The 18,418-nt window shown below is 43.6% G+C and overlaps 1 protein-coding gene across 1 annotated transcript in view; it reads right to left on the reverse strand.

Moving 5' to 3' along the window:
* Window positions 1-18,418, reverse strand: part of TFG (trafficking from ER to golgi regulator) — a gene marked incomplete in the record, with an annotated part of 640,805 nt that overhangs the window by 234,902 nt on the left and 387,485 nt on the right. Inside the window, 1 exon segment of the mRNA XM_044071645.1 lies at window positions 11,205-11,300. Within this exon segment, the coding sequence (XP_043927580.1) occupies window positions 11,205-11,300 (96 nt within the window).

Raw genomic sequence — 18,418 nt, forward strand, 5'->3', positions numbered from 1 at the left:
GCGGTACATCTCTCTGTACTAGTTCCTTAAGGTTGTGTGATCTCTTAAAGATGAACCTAGGTCTACTACCTAGCTTTTCAGCCAAAAATGAGTTTGAAGAAATAAAATGCCAGTTTTTACGTATTATGGCTAAAATCCCTCTAGAGTTTCTACTAAAGGTCGTAATGAAACTCAAAGAGAAATCACGTTCTTCACCCAGGGTTGTAGATGTGACTATCTCACCCTCATTCAAGTTGGTTCCAATTGATACAATGTCAGAAATGGAGTCGGAATGTATCAAGTCTTGTTGGATTAATAAAGGTTTATAAAAAACATTTATTCTCTTAGTTGTCACTTCTTTAACAAGATCTGATAACATTTGGTCAGGGTATCCCGATTACTGAACATTTCTCTCAATAATTCACATTCCTTAGTGAAATCAATCAAAGTACTGCACATTCTTCCTGCCCTCACCAGTTGTCCTTTTACAATAGACCGTTTCTGTTGATACGGATGGAAACTGGAGAAGTGCAGGAAAGAATTGCAGTATGTAGACTTTCTAAATACTGTTGACGTCAGTCCTCCACTTAAGGGCTCCTTTACTAACCTGACGTCAAGGTAATCGATCTCACATGTTGAAAATTTGTGTGTGAATTTCAAGAATTCAGTTGTTGAATTCATAGTTTCGACAAGCCCTGCAGCTTCGCCAATAATAATAATGACAGGGTAAATAAAGGCAACTCAAACATTTCCAAGGAGCAATTTATGTTACTGGACGAGTTCTGCCGTTTACCTGTACGATTAATTAAGCCTGACAAGGGAGGGGGCCTGGTCTTACTTGACAACCTTACATATAACGAGAAGATGGCTAGAGTGTTAGACACTGATGCTTATATAAAGTCTTCCAAAAGTGAGGTGAATGGTCAAATTCAGAGAATTAGGGGTTACTTCAGGGACTTATTCCTGACTGGAAAAATTAACATAGACCTGTACAACTATATTGACATTAATTGTCCTAAAATACCTGTCATGTTTGGAATCCCTAAGATTCATAAGAGTATCAGTAACCCACCTATGAGGGCTTTGATAGATGGGAGGTCGTCCATCACATACCCCTGTTCCAAACTTATAACTAACATCTTGGATAAATACATTAAGGCCATTCCTAGTATATGTAAAGATTCGTGGTCCTTCCTTGGAAACATTAATGGTATCCCACATAATGGAGAAAATAATTTTCTAACCATAGATGTGGTAGACCTTTACACTTGTATACCACATCAGGAAGCGGTAGAGTGGATAGGTTCCATGCTACAGACCTTTGGGGCTTCAAGGGTGGAAGTAGACTTAGTAACGGAAATACTTGATATTGTTCTGACTTCCAACTATTTCACCTTTAATGGTGATTTTTTTTCTTCAAAAATGTGGTGTAGCGATGGGCTCCCCTTGTGGGGCAGGAGTAGCAAACTATGTCATGGGGTACTGGGAGGCCAATATACTAAGGAAGATCCCTGGGATTATGGAACCAGTAATGTTCTATACCAGGTTCCTGGATGATATTTTCATCTTGTTCAGGGGCTCGGAATTAGAAGCTGCAGGGCTTGTCGAAACTATGAATTCAACAACTGAATTCTTGAAATTCACACACAAATTTTCAACATGTGAGATCGATTACCTTGACGTCAGGTTAGTAAAGGAGCCCTTAAGTGGAGGACTGACGTCAACAGTATTTAGAAAGTCTACATACTGCAATTCTTTCCTGCACTTCTCCAGTTTCCATCCGTATCAACAGAAACGGTCTATTGTAAAAGGACAACTGGTGAGGGCAGGAAGAATGTGCAGTACTTTGATTGATTTCACTAAGGAATGTGAATTATTGAGAGAAATGTTCAGTAATCGGGGATACCCTGACCAAATGTTATCAGATCTTGTTAAAGAAGTGACAACTAAGAGAATAAATGTTTTTTATAAACCTTTATTAATCCAACAAGACTTGATACATTCCGACTCCATTTCTGACATTGTATCAATTGGAACCAACTTGAATGAGGGTGAGATAGTCACATCTACAACCCTGGGTGAAGAACGTGATTTCTCTTTGAGTTTCATTACGACCTTTAGTAGAAACTCTAGAGGGATTTTAGCCATAATACGTAAAAACTGGCATTTTATTTCTTCAAACTCATTTTTGGCTGAAAAGCTAGGTAGTAGACCTAGGTTCATCTTTAAGAGATCACACAACCTTAAGGAACTAGTACAGAGAGATGTACCGCAAAACACATTTCATAAAAGGAGAGGTATGTTTAAATGCGGTTTTTGTAAACTGTGCAACAGTGTCAGAACAGGTGAAACATTTATGGTCAGGGACAGAAAGTATCATATTCATTTCACTTTAACTGTGAAAGTAAATCTATTATATACATTGCCATGTGCGTTTGTTGCCAAGCGTTCTACATCGGAAAACGGACCGTAGAGTCCGAGACCGAATGTATGAACATATGTATGCCATCAGGAACGACAAGAGCGACAACGCACTGGCAAAACATATAGGTTTAAATCCAGGTCATAGTTTCCAGTTTATGGCCATTGACCAAGTACCACTGAAAATGAGGGGTGGTCCTTTTTCATTAATCCTAGAGAACCGGGAGTTAGAATGGCAGTTACGCCTTGATGCGTTTAGACATCCTGGCTTGAACAGTAACTGCAATATTGCCCCTGTTTTAAAACTTAGAAGTTACCTTAGATAAATCAGTGGCTAAACTCTAAAAAACTGTTTGTAGCAAGGTATTATGATTGTTATTCTGAATAATAAAAACAGCGTTGAAAATTACTGTGTTCTTTATGGTAGGTGTATGTTTGAGCCCTTATACATGAAACCTATTTTGTGCTAGAAATAAATCGGTACCGCCATATTATATCTTTTTCCACATCTTCGATGTGAAACAAATTTAATCTATGAATGTTTGCTGTTTAGAAAAACAATTTTTTTACATATAACTTACTTTGTAAAAGTCTGACAAAGTAGTTACTTGTAATTTGTATGTCATATATTCTTAAACTTACAGCTTAGCTGGTCCCTTTTATTTTTTGATGTATTTTATAATACATACTTTTATACATGTTTTTCACACATATGTTTCTTATAAAATTTTAATAATTTTTATGGTTAGAAAGGACGTGTATTGAGGTACATGTTTATACTTCTGTATAAATTTGTAATTTTATAATTTTATAATTGATGTATCTTAGGAAACAGGAAGATGTCACTTCCTGATTGTTCCGATATATCTGGAGTGTGTGTGCTTCATTTTACATTTCCTCTGAAGAAGCTACAGATTTCTGTGGCGAAAACGCTTGCTTTGAATAAACTGCGTTAAGGAGTTCTTTTGTTGAGTCACTTTGTCTGACAAGGTCCTCGTTTCTTTCATTTCACTGGTTTTTTAGACAAAACCGGAGTCGGAGTATCCGATGACATAGTATAGCTAAATGCTTTCCCAAAATAATGCTGGGCGAACTCCGCCCGACGCTTAATAGTGAGTTTGTTGAATGTAGCACAGAAGCGACAGACCGAGACGTCATGGTCTGGGCCTAAACAAGGTATACAGAGGGAATGGAAATCCTTATGCAGTATTTGCTTCCCACAAGAAATACAATTATTAACTTTGTCTGACATCGGTCTGAGGCAAGAAAAGTTTCCCCAACGGGGTACTTAGCTTTTAAGAAGACTTCGGTTTCCAAATTTCGTAATCTCAGGAGCTGGCCAACCGGCACTTGCGAACTGCTTCTGCTTCGGGCACCGCGCGGCAAGAAAGACTGAAGAAAATGGCGTATACCCCTGTCGCACTAACGTCAGGGAAGAAGCGAAGACAACCGAAGACGGACCTAGACTTTGGAATTCGGCCAACCGAGGACCCGCCTGACGGCAGGAGAACCCATCTGTTATGACTGCAGCTGTATGCACGATGAACATCGGTGGTATTGTCTGTGAAAACTTTGAGGGGCTCAAGATGGAATGAAAGGTTTTCAGAGAAAGAAGCAGAGCCCACACCTCTTTTATGTTGATGTGGTCTGACCTCTGATGAGGAGGTCACAGACCCTGAACCTTTATAGGCCTACAGTTTGCACCCCACCCCCTGTCAGAGGCATCTGTAAAGAGCTCCTCAGTGGGAACTGGTGTTTAAAAAGAAAGCTTCAGGTTGAGAGAAAGTTGATGAATCCACCACTGAAGCTCGGGCTTGAGACAGGGAAGAAAAGGTACTGGGAACTCCAGGGGGTGGCAATGTTGAAGCCACACCAATCTGGGGTACCACTGATGTTTTCTCATATGTAGCCTGACAAGAGGGAACACCAGAATTGTGGAAAAACCCTGGGAAACTCCTTTGCCATGATAGATACAAGAGGAAGAAGGGACTGGAGAAAGGTCATCAGAGATGGAGCCTTGGTGGTAGCACAGATGCCAACATGGGAACTGTCAGAAGCTTTCAGCCAAGGAAAATATGATCCTGGAAAGGCGTCAGAACTGATTTCCTGGAGGTTTATGGTGAACCTCAGACTGTGTAATACACAAGTAATAAACTTGAGATCCTGAAGCAAACTGCTGGAGGAAGGAGCCTGAGTAAAAAAATTTGAATACCTCGAATCCTGCAAAAAGCAATGGACAGGAGCGAGACATTTGCTGAATGCTTGTGTGGCAGTAGAGAGTCCAAAGGGCAAAGCAGAGAACTATAAATGCAAGGAAGAGAGAGAAATGTAAGCATTTCCTTAAGAGGATGGATGGGGATGTGAAGGCTTGCATCGTTGAGATAAAAAGACCAACGGAAGAATGGAAACAGTATCTGATGGGATAACATCTGAAAGGAAGGAATTTTCAGAAAGGTGTACAGCAGAGAAAGATCCAGAATAGATCTGTCTCCATGTACCCTCCCCTTTCATGGGACTAAATACTTTCTGGAATAAAATTTTGGGTTGAAGAATGCCTGAAAATAAAGGAAGGGACTTCCAAACCATGAAACATCCCTGACGGATAATGGACAGAATCCAAGAGTCTGAAGTGATTTGTAACAAATTTGGAAGAGACAGGGAAAGACGAAGGGACAAGGGAACCTGAACGAGGGAAGAAGGAAACAAGCAGGCAGAACCAGGCTTGTCCTGAAAAGAAGGCATGTGGGAGGTAGGAGTCTGAGTTGACTTAGCAGAAGGCATGCATCTAGAACTCTTCTTGACCTGGGGGGGGGAGGGTGACAGGACTGCTTATAAACAAAGGCAGACATAAAAGGATAATTCCTCAGAAATTTAGGAATGGGGGAAACAAAAATATGTTGCAGTTCCTGCAAGGCTTTGCCCTTGTCCCTGGGGGACTTGGAAAGAGTCAGTAGCAGCAATAGATCCAAAAAGACTTTTGTCGTACAAAGAAGCATCTAAAAGTTTGGCTTTAACGTAATCAGGCAAGCCGTGAGGATAAAGCCAAGAACACCACCTCATAACTGAACCGAACGCAACAGTCCTGAAAGAGACATCAGCTGTATCACAGCTGCATCTGATGTAGGGAAACCTCCATAAAAAACTTCTCCAAAGCTAACTTCATGCTACTCAAGTCAGAAGTGACAAACTTCATGACACCCATGCAGACGGGAACTGAAAGTTTGACTGCTGAATCCTACACTAAGGCACCGTACGAGCACATCCACTCGTACATGAATCATGCCATTCCTAATAGAACCAAGACGCTCTCCTCCAAAATAAGGAAGCCAATCTGGTGGTCCTCTGCCATAACCAAATATACAACATAAGGAAGAAACTGTTGCAGAAAAGAGAAAAAACCCAGGATGCAAAATACTCCCTTACCAGCCGGAGTAAGAAGCTGAGATCCCTCATAAAATCCTCCAAAGCTAGTTACGACAATAAAATTGCCAAAGATTCCAAGGACAACCACAAGGCACTCTATAGTTATGTCAAGAATCTAAATGGCAATGCTCAGATCTGCTCTAAGCTACAACAGAATGGCATTAAATATTCTGATCCCAAGGATATTGCCAATATTCTGGCAGATCGATTAAGTGCCAACTTCACCCCCTCTCACCCCTAAAGGGCCCATCTCAATACCAAAAGATTGCCAAATTCTGGTAATCATGGCCGCATAGGTATAAAACACACTCTCCAAAGCTAAGAATACAGAATTCCACGGGACCAGACGACATCCTGGGCTGTGTACTACATGAACTACAAAATTAACTGGCACCTCACCTAAGTGTCATGTTTAATCATAGCCTCACCTTAGGCTTTGTACCTAATAAGTGGCGCACAGCTACAGTTATCACACTCCACAAGGGGGATCCACCTTGGATCCTGGGAACTATCGTCCCATCAGTCTGACGAGTCTGATCTGCAAAGCCATGGAACACATTACCATGGAACTTATAAACAAAGCCATTGGCAACCTTCAAAAGCTGGACCCCAGCCAGTGTGGTTTTGTAAAGGGATGATCTTGTCTCCTTAACCTCACTGACTTCTTTGAATCAGTCTCCAGAGCTGTGGATGAGGGCAAGGTGGTCCCACACAGCCTATCTGGACCTCACCAAGGCCTTCGACACCATTCCCCACTCTGGAATCACAGATAAACTTACTAAGCTGGGCATTAATCCCTATGTTGCTCGATGGGTTGCCAACTGGCTTACTAACAGAACCCACACTGTAAAAGTAGCCGACTCAAAATCCAGCTCCAGACAAGTGGAGTATCTCAGGGTTCAGTCCTGGGACCGCTCTTGTTTGGCATCTACTTCTCTGAAGTATAGGCCAGCACTAAGGGACTCTGGCTAACAAAGTTCGCAGATGACTGCAAACTGGGAGATATTACTGAATCCCCAAATGATGTGGATATTCTACAAAAGGGCCTTACAGAAACAGATGCTTGGTGCCAGAGCCATTTATTTTCATTTATTTATTGACATTTGTTAACCGGGTTTGTCCAACTGGGCTTATGGCCCATTTTCAATGGAGACCCGAGGAGAAAAGCTCCAGTAATACATTTTAAAACAAGTACAATTTTAAACAATATTGATATAATAGCAGTTATAGCAAAACAATTCACATATGTTGGGATACATGCATAAATTTAAAGTTGCATTAAAAAGAAGCTAAGTAACAATTTTACATTGATATAGTTCAATAGGTCAACAATAAACATTTTTTGTTTGTATAAAATTGTGCAAATGCATAGTACACACATTGGAGAGAGAGGTGTAATGAGGTACTAAGTATGGTCCTTTTGAGGGTACATAAAGAGAAGGAAGACTAGGTAGGGTCATGGCAAGGGCAGGTTCTTGAATTGAGAAAATAAGCTTTTAGTTCATTTTTAAAGTGTGAGGTGTGGGAGATTGAACACAAGTCAATGGGAAGTTTGTTCCAAGCATGGGCAAGGGAGTGTTTGTACAGTAGTTTGCCTACTAACCTTTTTGGGTGGTAGATATCAAGTAATTGTTGGTTAGAAGTACGGAGGGTCCGGGATGGGATGTAAATGGAGACTAAGGAAGATAGAGATGGACAGAAGGAGGGTTTATAAAGAATAGCGTGTAGCATATGAAATTGATAAGACAGCAGAAACTGGGGAAGTTCAAGCCATTGAAGAGAGTTTAAAGAAATGCAGTGGTGTAAGTTGTATGGGGAGTTAGTAATGAATCTGGCTATTTTATGGTATGTCTGTTGCAGTTTGTTTAGAGTGGAGGCCTGGATATTGGTAAGAACTGGGGCGGCGTATAAGAGGGAGGGGAGGAGGAGTGCCTGGCCCAGGGTAAGTCTAGATTCAGGTGTTAGGAATTTTTTGTTCCGATATAGCAGACCTAGTTTCTGTTTTTTATACACTGGAGTATGTGTAGGTTGAACTTGAGTTCGTCATCGATAATGACCCTTAGGAGTTTTGTGTGGGTGTCAGGTTGGATATTTGTATTGTTAGAAGATGTAATAAAAAAGGAGGTTTTGTGATGAGAAAGAGAACGGGGAAGGAAAAGTAGGAGTTTGGTCTTTTTGGGATTTAGGATCAATAGGTTGTGAGAGAGCCATTGTTCAGTGGATAGTAGGGCCTGTTGGGTCAGGGAGTGTAGTTCAGAAATGTTATTTGAGATGGATATAAGTGTGGAGGCCATGGGCTCAAGCTCAATGCCAAGAAATGTACAGTTACCCCCTTTGGGAAAAAACATATACCCATGAATTACCACATAAGTGGCAGTACACTAAACACCAAAAGTGTGATAAGGGACTTAGGGACACACAGGTGGAGTCGTCTCACCTAAGATAACCACATCCCCACAACAGTCAGGAAATCCTTCTATGTGGCACATCTCATCACTAAGGGCTTTTCATGCAGAAAAAAGAAGGTAACTGTCCCACTGTACTCATCCCTCATTAGACCCATTATAGAGTACAACGCCCCGTTTGGTAAGTACCTCACATAATATCTGCAACAATTGGAAAGGCCCCAGAAATACCTCACAAAAAGAATCACAAGCCTAAAGCAGATGCCCTATGCTGACAGTCTAAAAAAAACTCCAGCTACACTCTGTCGCATATCGCCTACTCAGAGGCAATCTCTGCTTAACATACAAGGCCATGGCAAACCCAGAGCTGTTGAACATGCTCCACTTAAAGAAATCCCAATCCCACAGAGCCACATGCTCCAGGGATCTAAACCTGGTCATCACAATGAACAAAACACGCTGGAAGGATAGGTTCCTGACCCAGAGACTCCCCATACTCTGGAACAGACTGCCCATACATGTCAAGCTGATCACATCTTTGGCCCTCTTCAAAAGGAAGCTTGACGACTGGATGGGAGATAAGAAATTGGGTCTATATTAGAAGATTGAAGACGCATTCTTTTGAATGTGTCTTGGTCGAACTAAAAGGCTGAAAATGGAAAATATCTAAGCGGCTGTTAATTTGCTTGTCCGCTTCTTCGTTTTGGTACTTTGCCATTTCCGGCACTGTAGTACGGTCTCGGAGTTGGTATATTTAATTGGGGGGGTGGGGGGCAGGGGGGGGGTGAAGCCCCCCACTTAATGTAATGTTTGAAATTCATTTTTATTTATTTATTTTTTGCTGGAACAGCGATTTTTTTCCCCTTGGGGGGGAAAAAAAATCACTGTTCCGACACTTCGACACTGTAAGCATTCTCTTACATAGGGTCGATCAATCATTGCTCGCTTTTTTAAGCATTCGGTGATTTAATATAGACCCTAAGAAATTCACCCCGGGGATCACGTCAGTCGCCCTGCTAGACAGGGGACCAGGGAAGTAAATATTCTGGGAAGAAATAGCCAGGGAATGGTTATGGCTAGGCTTGTATAGGCCCTAGGGCTGACAGCCTAGTAACAACCTATGAACCTATGAATAGCGGGCAACTTGTGAAGTGCAGCTTGGCACCTGAAGCCCTCACCTCAGAGTCAGGAAGGTCAGAAACCACTTTAGAAAGTTGAGAAAGGAAAGCCAAAACATGCCTAGTCATAAAAGTCTGGTGGTTAATGGCTCGAAATGACAGTTGCAATAGTGTACACTTTCTAGCCCAACCTTTCTATGGCCCTACTATCCTTATCAGAAGGAAACACCCTTGGTGGAAGGCAGCAACTTGGATGGTTTGCCAGAAGAGACTGAAATTACAGAAAGGTCAACAGATGGGCATTTATAAAGAAATCTGCACTCTTCATGCACTTTACAGAGCCCATCAGGTGTCTTAGGTGCAGGAGGCTGAGTCAGGAGCTACAGAGGCTGCTGAAAAGGTATTCAAAATGGCAGCCAGAATAGGAGGAACAGCAGATGGTTTGGGAGACTATCTGCAGGAGCTCATAACACCTTTTTTGAACATCAAAAGGCTTCAGAACAATCATATTTAAAATACTCCATCATACTGGCAATGGTATCCCCCAAAGGAGAGCTCTTCCAAAGAGGAATCTAGACTTACTGAATCCTCCCCTGCTCAGCCATATTCCAAGGGGGAAGAAATTTGGGAAGAATAAGCCAGGGATTCTTCCCCGGAGTCCAGATGCTTAGAGGAATCCAATTCCCTAGGCCTCGAGTGAAGTGGAAGACCAGGGAAGAGCAGGAACAGAGACCTCTTGAGGTGGTTTCAAGGCCATCAAATCATTTATATAAACCCTGAGTGAAATCCTGTCATTTATGCTGGGGATCCTTCACAACTGGGGAAATATGCCTCACGTTTTGTTTAGTTTTCTGCAGGATGCCCACTTGTAACACCCTCAGAGGGTCAGACTCCTGATGCAATTCTATGGTTGTAGATATCTCCCCCTCTCACCAAGATCTGAGGAACCCCTCTAGATCCTTCAGATGTAATCAACTGAGGTTCTCTCTCAATGTCAGGCAGACATTTGAAAAGCCTCCAAGGCTGTGCAAGCCAAATCCATGTTGGCCTCAGATGTGGTTGCGGCAGATGAATTTGACGTGAGCAATGGACGATCCTCTGGGCTTTCACCAGCCTCAAAAGAGACTTCTGGGGGAGGCTAGACAAGCAGCCAGATGAGACCTAACTTTTTTGGTAGACGGCTGGCCCTCTTGATGGTAAAATTCTACCACAGCACCCTGAGCCACCAACTTAAGATGCTGATTCACCAGCTACATATACAAAGGGGAAAGGCAACTAAGTAGGGTCTTAGGCACAAACGCCTGAAAGACAGAACACTAGACAACATTGTGGGAAGCACAGAAACAAAATACACTGGTTGTGATGGTATTTATGGGGAAGCTGCCTCCTGCACTGACCATTTTCCTTTTCTGGATGACAAACACAACAACGAGAAAGAGGAAAAGAAGCCCCAGTGGGGCAATCATCTGAAAACACAGCTTGGTAAGCAGCACAGCAGAAGTATGTTCAGGCAGACGTTCAATAATAGTGTTTGGACCAGTGGCAAAGTAGTTCTAAGTATCTGCGTCCAAATGTCACCTTTATGCTCCCTATGCAAGACATAAGGCATGTGTGTGACGTATGGCACCCATAAGAGCTGAAGGCTTTGGTATACTGGCCTTGGGCTGTCCTTGTCAGAAGATCCCTTAGGTGAAGAATACTGCAACAGTGATATGGAAGGACATCTACTGTTGCTTTTGGAGTTTGTATTAAAAGTGAATCAATTTTAATTCTAAATGATGACATGCAATTAAGTGAAAGGTAATTTGATTCATCCAACCTACTTCTGGACACGTGATACTTAAGCTGATATACTTACAAGAGTACTGTGCACCATACTGTTGCTGAGGCTGTGTCTGTGCCTGCTGAGTGGAGTAGACAGCTTGTTGCTGGAACTGAGGATACATTTGATGACCTGTAAATTAAACAAAGTCTTGTAAATGGTATACATATGAGAAATGCTAACTCGTGATGGCAGTTAATAACCAATAAAGAAAAGTCTATCTTGCAGACTGTTCCCAAATACATCAGTGCTTTTTTATCCAAAAGGAGCAAATAGCTTCAAAAAATTTGCAAAACTCTTAACAAAAGTATTAGTTATGTACTCACCATAACTTGGTATCTGTGTTGCCCATTTCTCATTCTGCTTCACTTATGGGTCTCGGTTCCGATCCTCGGATTCAACTCGGCCACCTCCCACAGACTTTAGCTTTCAGGCTCAAACTCCTCCTGTACCCACAATCCTCTACCTCTAGCCCAACCTCCTCAGACCAAGTTTGCTGCCCCCGTAAGCCAAGAAAAAGAAAAGATAAACAGGAGCTCAACTTGGAACCAAGGTTACAACAGAGGCTATCTTGATCCTTTAGAATCAGATCCAGTTTGCAGGGGGACGGTTGAGCAGGAAGGTGAAGCAGAATGAGAAGAGGACAACACAGATACCAAGTTACGGTAAGTGCATAAAGTACATTTGTGTACACTTATCATAAATGTAGATGTAAGAGTGTATTCACTGTTGCAGTCATTACATTTGGGTTATCTGCTTGCAGGTAGCCCTCAGCTGGCCTGATTAGCAAAGTCTTGGATCCTGCATCGGTTGTTCTCTCTTCTTCCATGACATCAGGTAGTCAGGGGTATAAAGCATGCAGCTGGCACAATTATATCAGTTTTTCTTGCCCCAGATGTCAGGTGCCCCCATAATGGGAAGCAATTATATACAAGGTTACACCTCCAACAAAAAGCAAACACACCAGAAAGTTTAAATACAGTAAACAAGAAGAGAGGTATAGCCAATAGAAGTCAGGGGGCTGGAGGAAGGGTAACCAGGACTTGCAACAGTGAATACACTCTTAACATCTACATTTATGGTAAGTGTACACAACTGTGCTATGTTCTTCGTGTTTCACTGTTACAGACATTACATTTGGGAAGATTCCCAAAGCTAAGGAAGGGAGGTGGCAGTTAAAGAGCATTAGGACCAGTTATTAGGCCCTGCAAGACTGCAGTAGCAAAACCAGCTCTGGATTTAGAAAAAATAAGCAAGTGGTAATGCTTGGTGAAGGTATGAACAGAACTCCAGGTAGCAGCTTCTGGGATGTCCCTGGTAGGAACACCTCTGAGAAAGGCTGTTGAAGTAGATGCAGCCCTAGTGGAATGTGATCTTATCCCCTGTGGGGTAGGTTTCCCATGGTGCTTATAGCAGAAAAGAATGCAATGGCCTCACCACTTAGAAATGATGTGCTTTGAAATAGCCTTCCCCTCTGCCCCTGCAGCAAAGGCAGCTAGCAGCTGTTCAGTTTTCCTGAGAGGCTTAGTCCTGTCCAAATAAAAGCCAAGTTGTCTGTGCACATCCAAAGAGTGCAGTATTCATTCTTCTTTGTTCTGTGGATTAGAAAAGAAGGTTGGCAAATGAATGGACTGATTAAGGGCCATACTGGATACCACCTTGGGCATAAAGGAAGGGTTGGTCCTGAGGGACACCCTGTCTGCATGGAAGATGATGAAGGGCTCCACTGCCATGACGGCCAGTAATTCAGACACTCTTCTTGCTGAAGTGATGGCTAGAAGGAAGGCTGTTTTTCAAGAAAGGAATTTCAACTCTGCAGTTGCAGCTGGCTCAAAAGGATGTAGAGTGAGCTTTTCCAATACAAAGTTAAGGTCCCAGGCTGGGGTACAGGTTCTCCTGGGTAGTCTTAAAATTTTGGCCCCTCTGAGGAATTGCTTTAACAGGGGGTGAGAGAAGGGTGGCTCAGTATTATAATGTGCTGAAATAGCTGAGGCATGAATTTTAATAGAAGAGAAGGAAAGGCCCTTGTGAAGCATCTCTGCTACGTATTGAAGAATATGCGGTACACTAGGCACTGTTGTGCCCATCCCCTAAGTTTGGCTCCAGAAACCGTATATTTTCTACTTTTCAGCATAGGATTTTCTAGTACTAGGCCTCCTTGCCTCCAGAATGACATCCACTTGCTTACTGAGGGATGGTATTGGAGAGCTCATGTAATTAGCCAGGCTGCAAGGTTTAGGGTTTGAAGCTGGGGGTTCAGTATCTGGCTCTCCTGCTGGGAGAGCAGGGAAGGGGTCTGAGGCAGGTGGCTTGGTTCCAGCAGTGACATACTGCGCAAGAGGGGGTACCAATGTTGGCGTGGCCAGTCTGGTGCAATGAGTATTGTCCTTGGTTTGTCCTGTCTGATCTCTGGTAGAACTTTCCAGATGAGAGGCAGAGGGGGAAAGGCATAAACTGAGAGGCTTTCCCAGGTGAAGGGCAGGGCATCCACTTTCCAAGCTTGTCTGTGGGGAGTCCTTGTGCAGAATTTGTCCAATTGGTAGTTCTGAGGGGAGGCAAACAGGTCTATCTCTGGGCTCCCCCATTTGTTTCTCAAAATGTTGAATATCTTTGGTTCCAGTTTCCACTTGTGTAGATCCATGAGATTCCTGCTTAGGTTTGCCAGTGAATTTAGCTTGCCTGGCAGGAATTGAGCTTGTAGGTGCACTTAGTAGCTCAAAGGCTGTGTTAAAGAGAGCCACGGCTAGTCTGCAGAGAGGGTATAAGTGGGTTCCCCCTGCTTGTTTATGTACCACATAACAGTAGTGTTGTCTGTCTTTACCAATAATTGCCTGAAAGAATGTGGTCCTTGAAGGCTGTCAGAGAATTCTGTACAACTAACATTTCTTTTTGATTGATATGCAGGTGCATTTGACTCTGGTTCCATTTGCCCTGAATGCACTGCCCTGCCAAGTGAGCCCCCATGCATAGTCTGATGCTTCTGTTGTTAGGGTTTGGGCGGCAGGGGGTAGACTGAATGGCAGTCCCTTGTTGTGGTAGCAGGCCTCTGCCCATCAAAGGAACTCTGTCTTTATACAAGGAATGATAGGAATCACTGATTCCAGGTGCTGAGAATGTTGAAACCATAGGCTTTTTATATACCATTGTAGTTTCCTAATATGCAGACTTGCATATAGAATTAGTAGGATGCAAGAGGCCATGAACCCCAGGACTTTCCTTGCAGATAGCTAGGTCTTTGTGGCCAGTAGTTTGAAGTAGGCTTGTTTCTCTGGCGTGAGGTAGGCCATCTGGGAAGTTTTATTCAAGCTTGCTCCCAGGAATACAATTTGTTGGCAGGGTACTAGGTGTGATTTCTTTTCGTTTATGGTGTACCCTAGTAAGGTTAGCAGTTTCTTTACAAATGCCAGATGATTCAATAGTGTGTCCTGGCTTTCTGCCTGAATTACACAATTGTCCAGGTATGGGTATATCTGAATATTTCTTTGCCTGCAGAATGCAATGACTGGAGCTAGGCACTTTGTGAATACCCCGGGCGCAGTAGATAAGCCAAAGGGCAGTGCAGAGAACTGAAAGTGCATGTAGCCTGCTCTGAAGTGTAGGTATTTTCTGCAAGATTCCCTTATTGGGATGTGCAGGTAAGCTTCCTTTCAGTCCAATGTTGCCAACCAGGCATTTTTGCCTAGCATGGGAAGCAGCTGATGAAGAGTTAACATTTTGAATTTTGGGATTACCAAAAAGGTGTTTAGGATAGACAGGTCAAGGATAGGACGCCAGGAGTTGTCTTTTCAGGGTACCAGGAAAAGCCTGGAGTAAAAACCTTGTCCCCATTCCTCTGCTGGGACAGGCTGAATAGCCCTGATATTTAGAAGAGAGAGAACCTGCTGTTGAGCCTCTGCCCACTGATGTGGGGGTAGGTCTTGTCGACCGTTTGGAGTTGGTAAGGTGTGGAAGTGGAATCTGTATCCGTGGGAAACTATATTTAAAACCCATTTATCTTGGGTAATGAGTTCCCAGTTTTTAGCATGCAGGATGAAATTTCCCCCTAAAGGAGCAGTCAGTTGAGCAGGGCCTGGAAGGTTTAAGGTTAAGTCATTGTGACAGTTTACCATAGGGAGGTGTCTTACTACTTCCAGCTTTGGAAGTGGGAGCAGCCCCCCCCCACTGCTTAGGCCTGTGAGTACCTTGAGACTGTAGCCTAGGTGGTCTGCTGGTCCTGGGTTTGGACTGAGAAGGCCTGGAAGAGACAGGAAAAGACCAACTCTTAGAAGGCCAATGCCTACTAAATCTGGGAGGCTGTACTTGCAGGAAAACTAACAGTATGCATAGATTTAGCTTTTTCCTCCATCTTTTTAAGTACTACTTCTGCTTTGTTGCCAAGCACGGCGACTGTGGTCCCACTTCACAAGGGCGGTGCCTCCACCGACTCTGGAAATTACCATCCCATTAGCTTGACAAGCCTTATCTGCAAAGCCATGGAGAGGATCATAATGGAACTCATAAATAAAGACATAGGGAACTTGCAGACTTTGGATCCAACCCAGTTTGGCTTTGTCAAAGGCAGATCATGCCTTTTAAACTTGGTTGACTTTTTCAAAACAGTCACCAAGGCCATTGATGAGGGAAAGGCAGTCCATACAGCCTACCTCGACCTGGCAAAGGCCTTCGACACAATACCCCACTCGGGTATCATCGACAAACTCATCAGCTTGAATGTAAACCCATACATCACAAGATGGGTTGCAAACTGGCTAAGTGACAGAACCCACAGGGTCAGAGTTGCTGGAGCCATGTCAGACTCAAAGCCTGTCACAAGTGGTGTCCCACAGGGCTCAGTCCTGGGTCCACTCTTGTTCGGCATCTACTTTTCTGAAGTACAAGCAAACGCAGGAGGGTTATGGCTGACAAAGTTTGCAGATGACTGCAAACTGGGGGCCATAGTCGAAAACACTTCTGACACAGATATCCTTCAGAAGGGCCTCACAGAAACGGATAACTGGTGCCAGAGCCATGGCCTGAAGTTAAACGCCAAGAAATGCATAGTCATACCCTTCGGAAAAACAAGGTTACCCCTAGCTACCATATAGGTGGCAATCCACTGAGCACAGAAGAAGTCATCAGGGACCTGGGGACCCAGGTTGACACTAGCCTTTCGCTTGACACTCATGTTGCTAAAGTAGTCAGGAAAACCTTCTACATTGCCCACCTGATCATGAAGGGATTCACATCTAGATCAAGGGAGGTCATCGCCCCCATGTACTCATCACTCATTAGACCTATGATTGAGTACAATGCCCCATTCGGAATGTATCTGACCCGACACCTGCAGCAGCTGGAAAGGCCCCAAAAGTTCCTCACCAAAAGGATAAAGGGTCTCAAAAATATGTCTTATGCTGCCCGACTGAAAGAACTCCAGCTCTATTCAGTCTCATACCGCTTGCTCAGAGGTGACCTGTGCTGACATATAAGGCCATGTCAAACCCAGATTTGATGAATATGCTTCACCTCAAAAAATCTAGATCCCTCAGAACCACAAGGGCGGGAGACTTAAACCTTGACACGGTTATTAATAGGACGTGCTGGAGGGACAGATTCGACTCCCTATGCTGTGGAACAAAATCCCGGTACATGTGAGGCAGAGCACCTCGCTGGCCTTGTTCAAGAGGAATCTTAACCAATGGATGGGAGATCGCAGATATACCCCAGGGATTACTTCAGTGTCACTGCTTGACAGAGGCACAGCAAAATAATAGGCATAATTTTATTCAAACTAAAGGGGTGGCGAAAGCCACATATCTATGGGCTAGGCTTATAAATGCCCTTGGGCAGATAGCCTAGTATGAACCTATGAACCTATGAAACAGGCGGTCTTGGTTTAAGCGAGCATCCAGTAACTTAGCTTTAACATGATCTGGCAAAGTTTTCTCCTTAAGCCAAGCATACCTTCTAAGAACAGACTCAGTGACAGCAGCCCTGCAAGATGTGTCTAAGGAGTCAAAACCACATTGCAAAGTATGTTTACCAACTTGTTCAGCAGAATGCATTAAAATCCTGTAATTCTTTATGTTCAGCATAGTAAGGAATCAACATCATTTTCTGTTTAAGTAATCCAATAATATGCTGCTGATACTTTAACATATGAAACTGGCAGTTTAAGGCCTTAATGGCCAAAGTAGCAGAAGTGTATACCTTCTTACCCCATCTGTCCGGGGCCTTGGAATCTCTATCAGAGGGGGTAGGGTTTTTGGCAGTAGTAGCCTTAATGCCTTTGGGTCCCTGTGAAATGGTCTCTGGGACCGCGGCAGGATTCTTAAAGAAGAGCTTGTGAGAGTCAGGTACTTGGTAATACCAGACAGGTTTCCTGGGAGCCGGAGGTAAAGTGTCTGGGGCCAGGTTGGATTCCAAGAAGGCATCATCTACAATGTCCAGTACAGGAGGGATAGCTAAAGGCCTGTGTTAAGGTAGGAGTAAGAATTCCCTAAGCTTCTTTTTGGAGTCAGAGTAATCCTGGCCTTCCCAGCAGAAATGCCCCCTAAGAGTGTGCAAAGTTTCGCCAAAAGAGAAATCTTCTGGAGGGGAAACAGAGGGAAAGTACAGTTGTGTACACCTACCATAAATGTAGACATTCTAGTGTCTTCACTGTTGCAGTCATGACTGTAGGGTTCTCCCCTGCGGGCAGGCAGCCCTCGGTCGGCCAGAATCCCAAAGTCTGGGTCCGGCGTCGGCTGTTCAACCACGCTCCCTGATGTCAGAGCGCCAGGAGTACAAAGCTGACAGCCGATGCCATCTTCTCCAGTTTTTCTTGCCCCAGATGTCAGGAGTCCCAAAATGAAAAAGGTCCCATAACCATTGCAAATACACCTCAGAAGAATGGTGAAAAAAGGAAATACACAAAAGTAAAAATAAGAGGGGGCAGGAGGGAGGGAAACCCCGACTGCAACAGTGAAGACACTCGAACATCTACATTTATGGTAGGTGTACACAACTGTACTATGTTCATCGTGTTTCACTGTTGCAGTCATGACTGTAGGGTAGAATCCCAAAGCTGAAAGAAAGGGAGGTGGTCATAAAGAAGAAGGGGCGGCTAAAAGGCCCTGCAAGACTGCAGAGGCAAAGCCTGCCCTAGACATAGAGTAGAGAGGTAGATTGTAGTGCTTAGAGAAAGTATGCACTGAACTCCAAGTTGCAGCTTCGAAAATGTCTTTGGTAGGAACTCCCCGAGGAAGGCCGCAGAAGTGGCAGCAGTTCTGGTG

The sequence above is a fragment of the Protopterus annectens genome, chromosome 5.part0 (assembly GCF_019279795.1).
Source record: "Protopterus annectens isolate FY-2018-M chromosome 5.part0, PAN1.0, whole genome shotgun sequence".
NCBI classification, from domain to species: Eukaryota; Metazoa; Chordata; order Ceratodontiformes; family Protopteridae; genus Protopterus; species Protopterus annectens.